Below are 20,520 nucleotides of genomic sequence, written 5' to 3'. Positions count from 1 at the left end.
GAGTTACTGCTGAGATTCTCAGATACCTAGTCTTCATATACAAAAGGAGACAGATGAGAACTGGGGCCACCGATCCAAGCACCCTTCCCCTTGGCAAACTAACAAAACACAAATGACTTGGTTTATAGTATATTCTTCCTAATTAAGCTGCATGTGGTTTAAGAATCACATACTTTGTCTACTCTCAACTCCAATTTTTTTTTTAAAGATTTTATTTATTTATTTGACAGAGAGAGACACAGAGAGAGAGGGAATAGAAGCAGGGGGAGTGGGAAAAGGAGAAGCAGGCTTCCCGCTGAGCAGGGAGCCCGATAGAGGGCTCGATCCCAGGACCCTGGGATCATGACCTGAGCCGAAGGCAGACCCTAATGACTGAGCCACCCAGGTGCCCCACAACTCCTGAGTTTTTTAAAATTTCACATAAACTAGCAAATATTCCTACTGAACACCTATGGTCTCAGCATCAAGCTGGGCACAAAGACCTAATGTTAAGCTTCTGGTAAGCATAAAAAATGTAATGTAAAGGGAAGGAAAATGGAACAGTTGTGTATAAAGTTAGAAGTCCCGGTGGGGCATAAGTGTTTACACTTTTTAGTGCTCAGTTTTTCTCCTGAGCAAAAATGTTAACAACCACCATTCAGGACAGTGTTTTCCCATGGATTTCCAGAGAGCTAAATGCTTCCAGACTTAGTGGGAAATAATGACCCTTTAAACAAATTTATTTACGTATGTATGTATGTACATAACCTCTACACCCAACTTAGGGCTCAAACTCACGACCCCAAGATCAAGAGTCACATGTTCTTCCAACTGAGCCAGTCAAGTGCCCCAATGACATTTTTTCTTTTGATAGTTCTTCTGGTTTGAAACAGTCTTCCCTTAACCCTGTCCCCACTTCAACAACCAAGAAACATGCTTTCATTCTCACAGAACCAGACTGAGAGACTACCTGCTCAAGGCAAACAGGAGAATCCTCAGCATTTTCTCCAACAGCACATGCCTGGCGAAACTCCAAACATAACAATGCCCTACAGAATTGATCACTCCACACAGCATGGTGTCAACAGTCACCTTGCTTAACAAACTCAATAATGTCAGTTAGCAGAGGGGCAAGACAGAATGAAATAACTTTCTTGTTTTTGTTCGAAGGAACCTTCAAATTTTGTTTCTAGGTACCTTTGACCCAAAGACAGGATTTTCGTCTCCTGTTTCCATTAAGACTATATTAGAGTGGCACCTGGGTGGCTCAGTCGGTTGAGCATCTGTCTTCAGCTTGGGTCATGATCCCAGGGCTCTGGGATAGAGCCCTGTATTGGGCTCCCTAATCAGCAGGGAGTCTCCTTCTCCCTCTCCTTCTGCCCCTCCCCTTGCTCGTGCGCACGCTCTCACTCACACTCTCTCTCTCATAAATTAAATAAATAAATAAATAAATAAAATCTTAAAAAAAAAAAACTATGTTAGAAGTTAAAGTAGATGTAGTAAGTTTTTAACATCACTCAATACAACATCTTAACCAAGAGAAATACAGACCATGTTCTAAGAGCTTGGGTGGAAGCTATGAAAAAAATATGCAGGGAAAAAAAAAATTTTTCACTATGTGAAATAATTCCTGTAATGTAATCAACAGTCAGCGAGAGGAGGTGATAGTCAAAGGACTTCATGAAATGAAGTGCTGAATATGAATAGCTAGCTATATTCTCAGGACAGTCATTTCCAGGCTATGTAGCCCCCACACTGCTCTAAGGTGGCAAAAACAGTACTTTACCTTTCTGGATATTGAAGAGACATTCAAACCAAATCTTTGAGCTCTTTCCTTTAGTTTATCCAGGTTAACCTATATAAACACAGGGGGAAAAACCCGTATTTTTAAAAATCAAAACAGAAAATACAAAAGGCAGAAATTATAGTCCAAAGCTAAGAGTTCAAAATAGCCTACAATATCAAAGATACCCTATATGGCAAATCAGGACACTAAGCAGCACCCATCCAGCCACTAATTATTAAAAGACCTCTTCCAGAATGCAGTAAAAGATTCAACACAGCCTCCTTTGTTCATCAAAGGTGGCAAGAGCCTAAAGGGGGTTTAAGATAAAAGTAGACCAAACACTGCCTTAAAAAGCTAGTATCTAAATAATCACCTCCAAACAAGTCCATTATTCAATCCAAAAGCATTAAATCCTATATGTAGCCTCTTCAGTAGTTCTTAATTCCAGCTCTCCTTTCCTCAGAAGACAAATCTACCACCAGTACCCAACTCAATTTTCTTCCTTCCTTTTTCTTGGAAGCCCTGATATACAACACTTACTATCATAAGAATGTACAAGACATTTTCATTACTACTACTGCTGATACTCCTACATTTCGGCTTCATTTCCCATACTGCACTGTAACTTCAAGAACAGGATTCTATAAAGCCAAACATATTTCACCCACAGCATCTGTTTCCAATTTCTGAATATGCCACTGAGTCACAATGGTCCGGGAAGACATCTTGTTCTACCAGTCTTCAGTCTATGATTTAGTGTTGAAAAATACCAATATCTACCAAAAGAGCTCATAAGTTGCTTCCACAGATTTGCTTGTGGTAACTAAATATTAGACATTTTTCAGAGCCATTAGACAAGGCCTAAAACTACAGTACCATAAAACAAAGAATTATATGGACTGTCCTCTGGCTAACAAAATCTACTCATTTTTTTCAAGAGGAATGACAGGAAGGAAGATGTCTATAGTGACTTGGAAGATGTGGCAATTTTCCTGACCTCTTAATACTCAAACAATCCATTTTATTCAGGACATAAAACACTATATTGAAAACAGTCACCAAACTCATGTGATCTCAGAGATTCCTCTGATCTGGGGAGCTGTTTCTAACTTTAAAACCAGAGTTAAGATGTGTCTCTCAAGGTATTAAAAAAAAGATTTCTTACCATAGGCTTGGCATCAGATGACAAACCTAAAGAAGCAAATAAAAGTTTTATTTAACATTTTTAAACATCATTTATGATTTTTATGAAGCTGATAGTCTTCAAATCAAATTAGTAGGGAAAAAGTACACAAGACAAATATCCTTTATCTTATGAGGAAAAAAAAGGCAAACATTGCATCTAGAGATCACGTCTGCATTCACTGCTGATGGGAACATAAAATGTACAGCCACTTTGGAAAGCAATTTGGCAGTTCCTCAAAAAGTTAAAACAGTTTACCGTATGACCCAGTAAGCCCACTTGTAGGTATACACCCAAGAGAAATGAAAACATACATCCACAGCAAAACTTGCATATGAATGTTCATAGCACCATTATCTATAGTAGCCAAAAAGTGAAAACAACCCAAATGTCCATCAGCTAATGAATGATAGGTAAAATGTGGTATACCGAACGAAATATTACTCAATATTAAAAAGAAATGAAGTACTAATGTATCCTACAACATGAACAAATCCTGAATCCATTATGCTAAGAAGCCAGTCACAAAAACTACAAAGTGCACAATTCCATTTATATGAAAGCAGATTTATATGCATAGAAAAAATGAATGGTTGCTTGGGTGCGGGTGGAAGGAGGAATGGGAAACAACTGCTAATGGGTACAGGGTTTCTTTCTGGGGTGATTAATATGTCCTAAAATTAGACTGAGGGCGCCTGGGTGGCTCAGTTGGTTAAGCATCTGCCTTCAGCTCAGGTCATGGTCCCGGAGTCCCAGGATCGAGTCCCGCATTGGGCTCCCCACTCAGCGAAGAGTCTGCTTCTCCCTCTGACCCTCTCCCCTCTTATGCTCTCTCTCAAATAAATAAATAAAATCTTAAAAAAAAAATTAGACTGAGACAATGGTTGCAGAACCCTGTGAATATATTCTTTAAAAACCAGTGAATTATATACAACTTTAAATGAATGAATTACAGGGAATATGAGTTATATCTCAATAAAGCTGTTTAAAAAAAAGAAAGACAGGGCGCCTGGGTGGCTGAGTTGGTTAAGCGACTGCCTTCGGCTCAGGTCATGATCCTGGAGTCCCGGGATCGAGTCCCACATCGGACTCCCTGCTCAGCGGGGAGTCTGCTTCTCCCTCTGACCCTGCTCTCTCTCTCTCAAGTAAATAAATAAAATCTTTAAAAAAAAAAAAAAGAAAGAAAGACATCACATCTGGACAAAGGAGCAGAGCTACCATCATAGTAAATTAAAATTAAAAAAATAAATAAATTCCTTAAAATTACGGCTGCTTAAAGCCAACGTCCCATCCTGAAATTATCACTAAGAAGCACGTGAATTGGCCTGTAGGCCCAACCCTAATCTAAGTCAATAATTCTTAAAAAACTTTTCCAGGGCGCCTGGGTGGCTCAGTAGTTTAAGTGGCTGCTTTCAGCTCAGGACATGATCCCAGGGTCCTGGGATCGAGCCCCACGTCAGGCTCCCTTCTCAGTGGGGAGTCTGCTTCTCCCTCTCCCTCTGCTGCTCCCCCTGCTTGTGATCTCTCTCTCAAATAAACAAAATCTTAAAAAAAAAAAAATTTTTGAATTTTAAGTCATCATAATATTGGAATTGGTTCCCTAACTCTCCACTGTAAACATGCAGGTACAGATTCAACTTTTACCACAACCCATGTGCTAGGAACTGTTAAGATGTTTTTATGTTCTCACTCATAAGAAGTACTTCCTTTTAAATGTTCCAAACTCTTCTTTTAAGAGGTACTTTATAGGGTAAGGATGTTAGAATTAAAAAAATGATACTGTAGATGTTATCAATATATCATTTTATTGATCAGGTTTCCTTTTTAGACTATTAATTCTAACTTTTGTCTTTCCTCAAATAGTACCATCTAAGGTCTTTAATAATTTTTGCTGTACTATCATCAATCCTACTGCATCTCTCTTGATATAACTAAAAGCCAGAAAATACCTGTTTCTAAAACATGTAGTGAAGGCGCTTGGAAGTCTCAGTCAGTTAAGCATCTTTTTTTTTTTAACTTTTTATTTATTTATTTATTTATTCATGAGACACAGAGAGAGAGAGAGAGAGAGGCAGAGGGAGAAGCAGGCTCCCAAGGAGCAGGGACCCTGATGCGGGACTCGATCCCAGGATCCTGGGATCATGACCTGAGCTGAAGGCAGACGCTTAAGCATCTGTCTTAAGCTCTGGGATGGAGACCCACACTCCCTCTATCACTGCCCTTCCCCCCAGCTCGTGCTTCTCTCTCAATAAATATTTGGAAAAAAAAATAAAGTAAAACATGTAGTGATAGTGGCCAGAATTTTGCTGGTCTTTTAAAAAGCACAGCAAGTGGCGCCTGGGTGGCTCAGTCATTAAGCATCTGCCTTCGGCTCAGGTCATGATCCCAGGGTTCTGGGATCAAGCCCCCCATCGGGCTCCTTGCTCTGGGGAAGCCTGCTTCTCCCTTCTCCCACTCCCCCTGCTTGGGTTCCCTCTCTCGCTGTGTCTCTTTCTGTCAAATAAATAAATAAAATCTTAAAAAAATTAAAAATTAGGGCGCCTGGGTGGCTCAGATGGTTAAGCGTCTGCCTTCGGCTCAGGTCATGATCCCAGCGTCCTGGGATCGAGTCCTGCATCGGGCTCCCTGCTAGGCAAGGACCCTGCTTCTCCCTCTCCCTCTGCCTCTCTCTCTCTCTCTGACTTTCATGAATAAATAAATAAAATATTTAAAAAAAAAATTAAAAATTAAAAAAAAAAACAAAAAGCACAGCAAAATGCTAAATCTTTAGAGGACATGTTCTTAACACACTTCAAACAGATCACTAAGAAGACTAAATTAGATTAAGAGATTACATTTAAAATTTAAGTCTCTAAAACTGGACTATGTTCTTTTTAAAAATAACTTTCTTCCTAATTTATTACAAGATACATACTCATTGCAGAAATTTTAAAAACACAGACAAGCAAAAAGAAGTCACTCAAAATTCCATCAACCAGAGACAATAAGTATTAACAATTTAGCACATATTCCCTCCAACCTTTTTTTTTTTTAGTTTTCATTTTTAAGTAAACTCCACACCACACATGGGGCTCAAACTCACAACCCTGAGATCAAGAGTTGCATGCTCCACCAACTGAGCCAGTCAGGCACCCCCCAAATCTGTTTTTCTATCCATACATGCACTTCTATTACCAAAAGGGAAATATACTGCTAATATAATTTTATAATTTGTTCTCACTTAACATTTTTCTGACAAATACTCTCCAGTATCATTTTAACAACTGCATAGTCTACTATACTATGGTAGACATTTATTTAACAAATTCCCTATTGTATATTACATTGTTTCTAGTTACCGATCATAAAAAATAATGCTGTGATAATCCTTTGGTTAACTAGGTCTTTAAGCATATCCAACATTATTTCCTTGTAAGTTCCTAGAAGTCAAAACTGTTGAGGTAAAAGCTACTCTCTTTTCTCTTTCACCACTTACTCTAGGCAGTATGACACAGGACAGGTACATAATTACATGCTGACTTGAGACACCAGAATAACTAGGCAAGGTACTAGAAACTTCTCTAAAGATGTCCAAGAAAAGGAAAACAAATGATGGCACTTCCTCCTATTCTTGTAACTTCAGCCCCTTCTCTAAATTGCCCAGGAAGGCTTAAGTATGGTTTTACCTCAAGCAAAAAGGTGAATGTCATAACCTCTTAAAGGCTTCTAAAGCTAACAAGTTTACCTTAATTTGGAGAAATCTGTTATGACAGAAAAGTTAAAATATAAAGGTAACTTTTTTTAGAAGAGTCTCTGTATTCTTACCTTTTGATGGAACTGAAGAAATCCCAAATCTGTAGAAAAAAAAAACAAGCTAAATTTTAGGAAGCTGTTCACACTCCCTATTGTCTGTCTCCGTGTCAAGTGTACATATGGCACTTCTTGCTTGTGATCTCAAGACTTGCAATCATTAGCTAATTCTAACAACCCCATGAAAGAGGTTCAGTTTACTCTTTTTCTCACCAAGAGATCAGAGAATAAGCTAAAAGTGAAGCCTTATCAAAATTAGAAGTAACAGTTCCTGATTTTTACCTATTACAAAAATCCTGCTTGATAAGACCTAATCTACAGCTACTACATCCAAATCAGCAGCAAATTCTGAACAGAGCCAAAAAAGTGTTTCTTTTCAGCAAGGTGTCTATTCTACTTAAAATCAACAATTATATTTAAAACCTAGGATCATACCCCTCCACCTTCATACTATCACCATCTCAGATCCAAAAGGCCAGGACACTCACCTTGCTGCCCGGGCAGCTTTCTTACTCTCCAAGCTCACAGGTACATTGAATCGTTCAGCTCTCTTCTGCATTCTCTAGGTGATAAAAAGACAAAAGAAGGGGAAGAGAAAAATTAATTTCTGGTTTCCTTAAGGAGAAAAGTTGTTTAGAAGTTTGTATCTTTAGAACACCAGGAGTATATTTCATAAGGTCTAAACTGAGAATACTGACAATCCTAGAGGATATCAGGTTATATCTCTCCAGGGCTTACCTCAACAGCCCTTTCCAGAAAGCAAACACAAAAGACTATTATTACATTCATGTCCTCAAAAAACAAAAGGAAAGGAATAAAATAAAACCCACATTCTGCAAGAAGCCAAGAAGACAAAAGCTGTGTTTGGTTGACCTTTGAAAAGGGATCAAAGGAACAGCTTGGTTCCAACACTAGTGGTACTCTTTCAGTTAGAAATGAGGCAGCATTGTCCTATGTCATCTCCACTTAAAAGGTACAAACCCCTCCCCACCACACACACACACACACACACACACACACACAGATCTCAATTAGAGACCTGACACAGAATCCAGAGAAATTTGTCTTACCAGCTATCAAGTAGTGACATCTTTCCCTTATTACTTTTCATCTCTTCCAAGGTACAATCCTCCCAAACTCTAATCTAGTTTGTAAACATCTTAAAGAGGGTTACCACTAAGGCCTTAGGACTATAATACAAAAAGACTAGGGCTTCAAAGGTGACTATGCCAGCCCAAATATTTTCCCAAGTGAAGGTGGTAGAAAAATATATCAATACCAAAATCTGTCAATACTGATTTTCTGCCTATGAGTTAATTTTTTTAGTGATTATACAGGTAGAATAAAAGGTAAGAAATAGAAAGATATAGAGAGAGACTGCTTTTCTACTAGGGAGCAGAAAACCTACCTCAGTCTGTGGTATCTCAGATGTAATTTTTACCACTTTCTTCTCTGCTGCCCTGGAAAAGAAGAAATTTTTTTAAAACCAGAAAACTTGATCTTCTAAACCAAAACTTTAAAATGTATAAGAATACACCTGAATCATGTCCTCTGTCCCCTATCTCTCCATCACTCCTTAGTCCAAAAAAGTATGAAGCCCATTAGAACTTCAGTTCCTTGAGCTGCCATCTTTTGATAAAAGTTCAAATGGTAGACTAACCTACTTTGCTAAACTATAAAAAAGTAATCAAGAAAGAAGTCTGGTTAAATATATTGGGCTGAAAGGAAACACTCAAAGGACACCGGAAACCACTTCTTTTACTTTTAGGAATCTTAAATTTACTTTTAGACTAATGACTATTCCTCCAACCCTCATTTAAATGGCAGCTCTCAATTTTCATCAAAACAACAATTAACAAGGGCTCTACAAGCTCTGGTTTCCTTCTTTTACAAATCCCTTATTTCTCCCACAGGGACTGTAGCTCCAGCTGGAACAGTCAAAGTGAGACAAATAAAAATGCCAAAGGGAGTGGGAAGAAAAAAGGCTAAGGGGAGTTTGAATTAGGAAAACATGGTTAAGTTACTAGTCAAAAGGTTTAAGAGAAAACAAAAGAGGGGGGACCATCGGGGCGGGAGACAAAGTTCAGAAGTACCCAGGATAAATGGAAGGGCATTAACCCTCCACCAAACAACTCCCATAAAACTGTGGGTCATAACCAGTCTCATTAAGGTCCCTCATTTAGAGACATGGGCAGCCTTTGTTCCAATATCCCGGACACTTTTCCCATTTGATGCCCTGAAAGGTAGTAATGGTTTAATGGCATTTTCAGAGGAAGCAATTCTGGAACAGGAACTTACTCTCTCCATCCTTTTGTTGGAGGTCCCTGGACTGACAGATAAGCAATGGGTGCCCCCTGCTGACCACAACTACATCCTACAATATTTAACTACCCTGGTTAGGGGTAGAGGGGTGGGAAGGATCAAACTAGAAACAGTAGCATATTCTTGGAGAACCTCAAGCCAAAGATGAAGGGGATCTTTTCTTTTTTTTAAAGATTTTATTTATTTGACAGAGAGAGACACAGCGAGAGAGGGAACACAAGCAGGGGGAGTGGGAGAGGGAGAAGCAGGCTTCCCACGGAGCAGGGAGCCCGATGAGGGGCTCGATCCCAGGACACTGGGATCATGACCTGAGCCGAAGGCAGACGCCCAATGACTGAGCCACCCAGGGATCTCCTTTTGAATGTTCGAAGTAACTAAATTAGCCCTGAATATTCTTAACGAAAATCCTGAATTCTCATTTCCTGGTCATCCATACTTCCCCAACCCTCTGTCTTGTTCAGACAGAAAGGGATACTGAAGTTTAATGTTTTACTTGAAGTCCAATGCCATTAAGACAACAGTCTTCTCCACCAACCCCAAGCTAATGACTTTCTTCACATTCCCATCTTGAAGCACAATCACTGCAGTACACCTTGTGGCAGAAAGAGAACCCCAGAAAGGACGCTTCTTTCTGCTGTGTTCCAGCTCCCTCAGGCACAATTAAGCTCAAGCAATAAATACACATCACATTCTGGAACTCATGGGAAATTTATTCTCTTTGCTGTTAAATCTCTCTCCTACCCAGTCACATATGAGACATTCTCCAAACTATAGGGACCCAGAACCTTTCTAAACATATTGTAGTCTAGCCACTACTAACACTCTAAAGAGCAAAACCACCCTCCCAACACACACATTTTCAATTTCCTTGTTTAGAAATTCATTAATAAAATTTAAACTTTCTAAATAAGGGAATCACACATTTTACATATGCTAAGGATAATGAATTTCTATAAATTTTCAGACTTCACTGTTAAACCACACAAGCCAATTATCATTGTATTCACCTCATCCTCCTTCTTGCTCCTGAGGTCTCCAAAACAACGCTACTTTAATGGTATTCCTAAGCCATTTCCTTAAGGCATTACATCTAAATATAAACCTCCTATGATGGAAGATAACCACATGGCTTTAAAAAGCAGTATTATTAGGGGCGCCTAGGTGGCTTGGTCAGTTAAGCGTCCAACTCTTAATTTGATTTCCCCTCAGGTCATGATCTCAGAGTTGTGAGACTGAGCCCGCAACAGGTTCTGCGCTAGGTGTGGAGCTGCTTAAGATTCTCTCTCTCCCTTTGCCCCTCCCTTCCCTTCCTAAAAAAAAAAAAAAAGTAGTATTAATAAATAAAATCTAATGAAACATTAAATATACATCCCCTGTGATGCAGCAAATCCACTGCAGGGGATTTATCATATGGACATACTTATGTATAAATACATCAATAGTTGCATAAAGACATGCAGCACTGCATTTTCTGCTTTATAAATTATCTAAATGTTTATCAACAAGAGATTGGTTAAGTTACTGTTCATCCATAGAATAGGGTACTATTAGCTTCTAGAAAGCATAAGATTCTAAGTTGATAACTACTAAATCTGGGTGATAGGTATATGGGGGTCTACTATACTTTTCTCATAACTTGTGTATATACTTGCAATTTCTCCTAACAAGCTAAAAAAGGAGACCTACCACTTACAAAGATAATTACCCCATTTCATTCAGTTGATGTGAGGATTAAATGAGAGTACATGTAAAACACCTAGAATCCTGCCTTGTATACAACATTTAAATAAAAATATTACTGTATAATGATACAAAAAGATCTGAGAAAAATCAAGAAACCCACAATATGCCTAGTGTATGTATCTGTATATACACATATACACAAACTCCCTATGTAACATTCTAAAAGAATATATTGAAAACCTCTGGGAAGTCAGATAGAGGGTGGAGACAAGGGGTACATAATTTTCAGTTTATATACTCCTCTATGTAGTTTGACTTTTCACTAGCACATACATTGTCTTTTATAATGCATAAATACAGCTATGAGGAACAAAAATGTTAAAAAAGGATTCAACTGTTACTAATGTGCTGGATTTGAGAGCCCCCAAAAAAGATGCTTATGATCAACCTTTTGTTTATGATCAACCTTGTGGGACAGTTTAAATAAATCAAGGCCCACTTTCCACTCTAGTACTCTGTCGTCCCTTCCTCCACTGTAAATCAAAAAGGAAGAGAGAACAGAGTGTTACCTAAGAGACATCATCTCTGCTCAGCACCCTCCTCCCTTACAAAATTCCTTATACACAGAGAATCTAGATGATTCTCTTACACAGAGAAATCTAGATGATTCTCTACACAGAAAAAGAATCATCTATTATGGTGCTACAACAAAGGCTAGAACTAAACTCTGGGCTTGAAGTCTCCTGGTCCTAATTATCTATCACATAACCCAAAGACAAACTACCTTGCTTCACTGGGACCATGTACTTTAAATGAAGTAAACTCTTCTGAAAATATATGATCTAACAAGAAATGAAAAAGCCAAAGGGAATGTGTAAGAGGTAAAGAGAGTAAAAGACTAAACCCCTCCAAAACCCAGAACTATCTGTCCTGTACTCAGATCATAAAAAAGGGATAGTTACATATCAACCGTTTTCTCAGGGGGTTCTTCCTCTTTGACAGGCAGTTCTATGGGCTTTGGTTCTTCTTCCTAAAACCAAATGAAACAATAATTAATATAAATCAACAGTAAATACCCATCAATAAAAGAATATAAGAACTCAAAAATGAACCAGTTTTTCAGAACCTTCATTCCCCCTCTATGCTCCCCTAACAAGTTAGCATTTAAGCCCTCTAATGATTGGTGTTAAGCAATGTGGCCAAGGAAGCGGCACGTTGCCAGGCCAGTGACTAACCTTACTCTCTCCAACTCACCTCTGTTTCATCTCCCAGTACATCTTCTTCATTTGCCTCCTCTTCAGCTAAAGAATATTAAAATATTCAGGTCAAGCCCTGCTATAAAACCATCTTGATCACTGTACTTAGGCTAAAATTATAATCATTTTGCTTTCCCAAAATAAAATTCCAATAACGGAAGGCAGAACTGATACTCATAAAATCTGCTCCACATGGAGATGATAAAACAGTATTCTCTACCTAACATTAATACAAAGTTGAACTCCAGCTGGACTGAAAAACTGTAATGAGGTCAAACTATAACATTAATAAAAAGTAATGTGGGAGAATATCTTTAAGATTTAGTGGTGGGGAAGGATTTCTAAAAAAAAAAAAACCCTGAAGCAAAAGTAATATACGAAAAATTGCAGATTTTCCAAAACTAAGGACACCATGGAAAAAGAAAGAAACAACGAAGAAGGTATTTGTGTCTAAAACCAACAGAGAACAGTTACTAGGAATATAAAATGTCTACAACCTAACAAGTGAATTAAGGGGAACCCCACTAAAAACACAGCAAAGGAGAAACCCTAAGAACCATGAGCACAAGAAATGTTCAAACTTTTTAATTAGAGGAACGTAAATTGAACCAAAAGATTAACAAAAATTAAGCCACTTGATAGGACAGCGCCAAGTTAAGACGTGTGGAGGAGATACAAGAACCCTCATGCACTGAAGAACGTAGATTTACAGAGCAATTGAAAACAATTTGGCAGTGCTTAATCATATCAAGGATACATTTATGAACCGATATTAATTAGCAATCCCACTCGTGGGCATTTACCCCAGAAAGAAACTCACACAGAAATATAAATGAACATGAAAGTAGTAGTCTAGGAGGCAATACAGGTGTTTGTCACCAGGTAAATTAAGTAAAATGTGGTGGATTCCATACATGAAAGAACACTATGCAGGAATTCGAATCAATAGACTACATGACTACACAGCCACAGGCCACATGAATATGAATGTATCTTTAAAAAAACACATGGTATTTAAAGAAAAGAAGTGAGAAGTAAAGTTAGGCTATGGCCTCACTACCAATTATATAAAAATATTGTATACCAAACAACACTATATGGTTTGCAAGGACAAAGACAAAAAATACATATCAAGCACAAAAGAATAGCTGCCTAAGGGAGTTGGGAATGGGTATTAAAGGAAATAAATAAAAATCAGAACGGGGACTTGTACAACCTGGGATGATAATATGCCTTAAATAAAGCTGGTTTTGTTTGTTGTTAAAAAGGTGAAATTATAAAATGTCAGAGTTTTAGAAGGGACCAGAGATTCCTTAGGTTCATGAATTTCAAGGGTGGCAACATTTGTCTCATTTCATAGATCAGAATAGACACCTAATCATGTAAATACTGACTATTCAAAATTAACCAAGTAAATTTCTGGCATAAGAGGAATCAGAATCCAAATCTTCCAATTCTCAGTCTGATGATACTTGTTTTAGCATACTTCCTTTCAAACAATTTGCTGAAATAAAATTTAGTGTCTTAAAAAGGGGGGGAGGGGTGTATTTCTTTGCTTTATAATCACTATTTTGGATAATCAAGAGTTTTCTTGATAGAGTTAAGAGCTTATATCACCAACAACCTAAAGGAAAAGGAGAAATCTTCCATATGGCAGAGCCAAAAAATTAATCCCTTCACTCATATCACTCTGCCTCTACAAAACACTCACCATGCTCTTCAAGATATGCCTGGAGCCGGTTGATGAGATCTTGTTTTATTCCCTTGGTCTCCAAACCACGAGCAAGACATTCCTGCTTTAGTTCAGCAAGCTGAGAAAAAAGAATAAAGCTATTCCTTAGTTAACAGAATGAACCTGGTGATTTAAAAAAAAAAAAAGTTTTCACAAGAAAAAAAGTTCAATCCCAAACTACTGCTTTTAAACCCACCAAGCCTCCAGATCCACAAAGTTGGCCCACTTCTAATGATATTCAATATGCAAGAAGACTTTTCTAACAGATGGTGAAGAATAAATGTCCTACTTTAATAGAATTTTTACCTATTCATGCAACTATTTATCATTATAAATCCCTAGGTATTTCAGGGGGGAGATATCCGCGCCCCCATTACTATACCAGCTGGCATACAGAAAAAAATGAATCTTTAGGTAGAAAACCTAATTATCTAAAAGCAGATTCTTCTTACTATTATCCCAGATCCTTTACTGCAATTTACTATTTACGTGCATACAAACCTCACCACTGAAGAATTAGGTAGACGTGTTAGCTAGTTTAATGTCAACAATGAACTGATTAAAGATCTATGTCAAAATGGAAAAAATATCCAATGGCATACTATCAAGTTCTGTGGAAGAGTTTTAAATCAGTAACTTGACTAAACATGTAACAGGTATCAATTTTGCAGACAACAGAAGGAGGAAGGAAGACTTGATGAATTACTGACAGAACTAAGGGGCAGGGAGGGCAAGAAGGGGAGCTCTTCAGAGAGAACAATAAGCCAAAAAGAAGATTCAATTTGGAAGGACTAGGTATCCCTATAAAGTATTACATTTATATTCAAAACTTAAATTGTTCAAAAACCAGATGAGCAAGATCTGACTCAACAGTAACTCAAAGGATAAAGACCTAAGGATTTTAGATGTTTACAAGTACAAAGAGGGTTAACAGTATAATTTGCTACCAAAGTAATTCTAGGTTACAGTAACTGAAAAGCAGAATCTATATTAAATGATTATTTCCTATTTTAAGCATAATGACACGCCGATCCAAGGAGAACAAGCAAGAAAAGGAAGGCTCCAGAAATCCTATATGAAGATCAGTGCACAAATAGATGGGCACTGAAAGACGACTTCCCTGGCTTTGAAGTACAGATCTTTGATCAACCAGGCGAAGTCAGAAAGCAGATCCCCATAGAAGAAGGAACTTTACAAGTAAAGGAATATGCTAGGCATCTCTGGAAGGCTTTCAACCAAGGGAGCATTTGAAAATGGGAGAGGGGAGCCCCCCCCAATACAATGAGTGGGCAGGTGGAGCATTCAATGAGTAGGTCAGGCAAGCAGGGATACTATGTGGAGAACTATCCTACTCAACAAACCAATAGCACCCTCTACTGAGAAACATAATAGGTAAATCACCCGTTAAAAGCGTAACACGGCCTCTCCTAAAGTCACCTGGGTTCAAATTTCAGCTTTACCACTTACAGCTGTGTAACCTTGGATGCTTAACCTCTCTGTGCCTCAGTTGCCTATGAAATGAGGATAAGGCAAGAGTTCCTATACCCTAGGGCTGTTAAGATGATTAAATCAGTAAATATCTGTAAAGCATTTACAACAGTACTTGGCAGCTAGTAACCACTTCGTAAGTGTTAGACACTGGGTGAAGGATTAGACAAGATTAGACAGAATCACTGCCTTTCATATTTCTGAATTTCACAAATCAAGGTATTTTTAATTAGGCAGACTGATGGGGCTGCCAACTTTTTATAATATTCCAGCCAGATGGACTGATATGTTTGTAAAAAAACCATAAAAACCAATCACTAGAAAACCATCACACACTTGGATGTAGCAGTGACGCCAAACTGCTATAAAAGTTTCTAAAAGCTTACTAATTTTTTAACTTATGGTTAACCAGTAACAGTTCATGACCCACATTGGCCTTCAGACCATACCCTGAATACTATTAACCTAGAATCTAGACACTAAGTGATCTCTAAGGTCCATTTGTTAAGAATCTGGATCTTTCCCACACTGGTACTTTGTTTCTTCATTTTTCTCTCTGCTTCCTGGAGAACAAGGCTTTTGATTTTAGTTACACTTTAATGTTTCGTTGGTTTGAGGCATCTGGGTGGCTCAGTCGGTTGAGCGTTCAGCTCTTGGTTTGGGCTCAGGTCACGATCGCGGATCATGGGATCAGGCCCCACCTAAAGGTCATCACTACCTGTGGGATGTGCTTAAGATTCTTTCTCCCTCCCTCTCTCTCTTTCTGCTCCTCCCTGAGTGCACGTGCATGCCCATGCTTGCTTGCTCTTGAGCAGTGTGTCTCACTCACTCACTCAAATAAACAAAATCTTAAAAAAAGTTTCATTTGCCCGTTATAAAAGTATTATGTTTACTGTAGAATAGTTTGAAAATTCTGAAGGGTATAGAGAAAAATAAAAGTCTTTTTTTTTTTAAAGATTTTATTTATTTATTTGAGAGAGAGAGAATGAGAGAAAGCACGAGAGGGAAGAGGGTCAGAGGGAGAAGACGACTCCCTGCTGAGCAGGAAGCCCGATGTGGGACTTGATCCCAGGACTCCAGGATCATGACCTGAGCCGAAGGCAGTCGCTTAACCAACTGAGCCACCCAGGCGCCCAAGGAAAATAAAAGTCTTATGTAACCCCAGCAAATGAACATCATTTAACATTTTAAATATATCATTTGTATGCGTGTGTTTAGAGGGTGCTGGTTGTTTACAAAGCAATACAACTTCTTTATATCTTGTAACCCTTAATCTTCCTCAGAAGCCTCCATTCCCTCCCCCCCGCCCCCCGGTTTAAGTTAACACTTTTTGGTAAATATTCAGGTAATTCAAAGTTCAACGTTCTAACAGAGTTGTTCCTCCCTTCTCTTTCCTTCCCCAAATTGTGCCTAGATACAGCCAAGGTTTACAAAAACTCCCAGCTGACAGGAAAAGGAAAATGATGGTTTTTGCACCGGCAGCTGATCTAGACTTGGGAACTGACAGGTTGGTACAACTGGTAGTGTAGCATGGATAGCATCCATCACTGCTGACCACTGGCCCTGCCACTGCCTCTGGTCACTGAAATCTCAGCCCCCACCAGTTCCCAGTCCCTAACCCCAGATCTTTGGCTCATTCATAAGGTCAGTAACAGCCCAACATTATGTCACAATGCCTACATCACTCACCTCATCACATAGGCATTTTATCTCACATCATCATAAAAAGGGTGAGTACAGTACAATAAAGTATTTTGAAAGAGAGCACATTCATGTAACTTTTATTACAGTATATAATTTTTCTATTATTGGTTGTTGTTAATCTGTTACTGTGTCTAATTTATAAATTAAACTTTATTATAGGTGTGTATTTATAGAAAAAAAATATATAGTATCTGTAAGGCTTCAGTACCCTAGGTTTCAGGCAACCATTGGGAGGTCTTGGAACATAAGCCCCATGAATGGGGTGGGGGAAAGTAGTGTATATTCAGAATCTAATTCCTTCTGGTCTTTCATACAGATTACTGTAACTTTTAGCCCTTGCACCTCATTATAGTTTATTCTCCACAAAGTATCCAGAGTAAACTTAAAATTTTAAGTCAGGAAAAAAAAAATTAGGCAGAACATGTCATTCCTCTATTCAAAACCCCTCCATTGGTTTCCTATCTCAAGGGTAAAAGCCAGAGTCCTAATGATCACCTATAAGGTGATAACCTGTAACACTTTGCACAAGACTCACTCCTTGGGGTGCCTGGGTGGCTCAATTGGTTAAGCCTTTGCCTTTGGCTCAGGTCATGATCCCAGAGGCCTGGGATCAAGCCCCACATCGGGCTCCCTGCTCAGCAGGAAGACTGCTTCTCCCTCTCCCATTCCCCCTGCTTGTGCTCTAATAAATAAAATCTTAAAAAAAAAAAGACTCACTCCTTTACCTCCCAGTCTCTGCTTTAACATCACCTTCTCGATTAAGGTCTTCCCCAGTCACCTTATTTAAAATTTCAATACCCGTAGTCCCACTCTACTACACCCAACACCTTTCCTATTTTTCTCTACAGACCTTATCACTATTTAACATACTATAAATTTTACTTATTTAACTGTCTGCTTTGTTCACTGCTCTATGCCCAGAACCTATGGTAGCTGGCACCTGGAAGGCACTCCATAAATATTTCCTGAATAAGTCCCAAACCTTTACTATCAGCTCTCAGCTCTTGAAAAGGAGACCCACATTTCCAACTATGATTAGACATCTCCAAGTGCAAATCTCAAAGACACTTAAGCCCAAAACTGAACTTATCTTCTTTGCTGCACGAAACTGGCTTCTTCTCTCAACCTAGCCTGCTCAAACCTTGGATTCACCTTTCATTCCTCCCACATCTAACTCATCTATAAATACTTACAATTTTATATCCCAAATTTCTTTCAAATTCATTCCCATTCTAATATCCACTACCTTATTTCAGGTCTTACTAAGTTTATTCACTTGACAGTGTTTGAGCACCCACTCCATCAAGCATTATCGTAGATACAAGGAAATAATCATAAAGAAAAGAGAAAGAGTTCTTGCCCATGTGAAGTTTACAATCTAGTAAGAAAACAAGGCAACCAATGATCGTATACATAAAGTTTAATATAACAATGTACAGGGTCCTACGAAAGTATTTAAAAAGTGGTCCGATCATGTGTGTGGATATGGAGAACTTATCCTACCTAAGGGTTTCTTGGGTAAATGATGTTTGGCCGATATCTGAAGGGAACTAGTACTTAATTAGACAAAGGTATGGGGGATGGAGGTGGCAGGAGCAGTGCAGCCGAAAGCATGTGTAACAGTTCTGGGCTCTGAGGTAAAGAAAGAGAGCAGTGCAGTGATTAAGAACATGACTTTGGAGACAGACTATCTGGATTTGAGTCACCACTTATTAGCTCTGTGACCTAGGGCAAGTTACTCAATCTCTCTGAGCTTCCATTTTTCTCATTTTAAAATGGGGATAACAGAGGCATTTGCCTTACAGGGTTATTATGAGAATTAAATCAGTTAATGTACATAAATAGCTTCAACCAGACCTTGCCACATAGTAAATGCTAGGTATTAGTAATTAATGAACACAGCTATTCTGAGAAATGAAATGAAATAAAGCCACTGTGGTTGGGAGTGTGAGAAACTAAGCTGGAGAGACTGGCAGGGGTATAATTAAAAGGTTTTAAGCAGCAGAGTGAATACTATAATAAAAATCTAACTGGTAAAATCTCTTGCTCTCCAGACCCCATCCTCCATACTGCCAAAAGAACAGAAACTGATCACATCAGCTCTTCCTTTCAAATTTTCAAAGGCTCCTCACCTTCTGCCTACATGACAAAAACCAAACACCTTACACAAGTTAAAAGGCCCTTTTCAATATCATTCCATTCTACTTTTATGGTCACCTAGTTCACCTACTTTCCTTTCCAAACTATCTTCAACCACCAACATAAATGCACTTTATGCTTCAGTATTACAAATGTCTCGATGTTCTCAACACTCTGACACTAAACATCCTTGTGGTCCTCTCCTCTGTAGTAGTCCTTTTTTCACCATTGACTGGAAATTTGGTACCACTACAGTTCAAGACACTTTCACCCACATTCAGTCTCTCTCTCCAACTGTGTTAGAATGACTGCATTTCTACAAAGTCTCCAGAAATTTGCTGTTGAGGTGGACTTACATATCAATTCAGATAATATTTTTCCCTCCTACTTCAAAGCTTGTTCCTTTCGTCTGAGACTCTATACTAAAGCCCCAAATTCTCTTTATAAAACTGGAGTTTTTAAAAAAGAGATAAAACTCTAGTCAACCCAAAAGTCAGGATCACTCCATCAAGATCAACCATGGAACCAAACATGAACTGTCCCAGAAATCAGAATTAAAGGCATAGGTTCTTAACCAGAGGTCCACGGACTCCTCAGGGCTACAATGTAGTTTTATGAAGCCCCTCAAATCGCATGCAAAGTGTATGTACATGCCTTTTTCTGGGGAGAGGGTTCATACCTTTCATCAGAGTTTCAAAGATATCTGTGACCTCCAAAAGGTTAAGAAGCGCTCTAGAGAAAAAGCAAAGACAAGCAAATGTGATTAAAAGAGTGAATCCTTTTCAAGGGCACCTGGGTGGCTCAGCTGGATAAGTGTCCAACTCTTGATTTCGGCTCAGGTCACAATCTCAGGGTCATGAGACTGAGCCCCATGTCCGGCTCCCCGCTTGGCCGGGAGTCTGCTTAAGACTCCCTCTCCCTCTGCTCCTCCCCCTGCTCATGCTCTCTCCCTCCCTCTCTCTAAAAATAACTAAATCCTTAAAAAAAAAAAAAAAAAAAAAAAAGAGTGAATCCTTTTCAGGCTGTCAGGAGGGCCTCATATGCTCTCAGACTATAATACCTGAAATCGGGTCAGAGGACATTATCCTATCAAAATCAAATTTAATATAAACCTGACAAATACAGATTTTATGGAAAGAATCACTCCATAAACCAACACAAAATCCACAGAGGCAAGTCACAAGACTACTGACTTATTCCAGGGATTTGAAAAGTGGAATTAATAAAAAGAAAATACTAAATCTTTTATTCATATTTCCTTTTTATCTCCATTCACTCAAAACTTTCTTTTCAGGGTGCCTGGGTGGCTCAGTCGTTTAAGTGTCTGACTCTTGATTTCGGCTCAGGTCATGATCTCAGGGTTATAAGATTGAGCCTGGCATCGGGCTCTGTGTTCAGCTGGGAGTCTGCTCATCCCTCTCCCTCTGCTCCTCCCCCTGCTCGCACTCTCTCTCTGTCA

The 20,520-nt window shown here is 38.7% G+C and overlaps 1 protein-coding gene across 2 annotated transcripts in view; it reads right to left on the bottom strand.

Annotated features, from left to right (window-relative positions):
- The window catches only part of LOC113921547 (SAP domain containing ribonucleoprotein), a 45,793-nt gene that overhangs the window by 23,691 nt on the left and 1,582 nt on the right, over nucleotides 1-20,520 (bottom strand). For both annotated transcript variants that reach the window (XM_027592359.2, XM_035729140.1), the window contains exons 2-9: nucleotides 13,710-13,809; nucleotides 11,997-12,043; nucleotides 11,705-11,772; nucleotides 8,146-8,197; nucleotides 7,226-7,299; nucleotides 6,753-6,781; nucleotides 2,931-2,956; nucleotides 1,766-1,834 (exon numbers count right to left, since the gene is read on the bottom strand). In XM_027592359.2, the coding sequence (XP_027448160.1) occupies nucleotides 1,766-1,834; nucleotides 2,931-2,956; nucleotides 6,753-6,781; nucleotides 7,226-7,299; nucleotides 8,146-8,197; nucleotides 11,705-11,772; nucleotides 11,997-12,043; nucleotides 13,710-13,809 (465 nt within the window). The remainder of the gene's footprint in view (nucleotides 1-1,765; nucleotides 1,835-2,930; nucleotides 2,957-6,752; nucleotides 6,782-7,225; nucleotides 7,300-8,145; nucleotides 8,198-11,704; nucleotides 11,773-11,996; nucleotides 12,044-13,709; nucleotides 13,810-20,520) is intronic.

This window comes from Zalophus californianus, chromosome 9 (assembly GCF_009762305.2).
Source record: "Zalophus californianus isolate mZalCal1 chromosome 9, mZalCal1.pri.v2, whole genome shotgun sequence".
Lineage (NCBI taxonomy): Eukaryota > Metazoa > Chordata > Mammalia > Carnivora > Otariidae > Zalophus > Zalophus californianus.
Note: the sequence above shows the minus strand (reverse complement) of the source record. Positions and strands in the feature narration are given on the sequence as shown.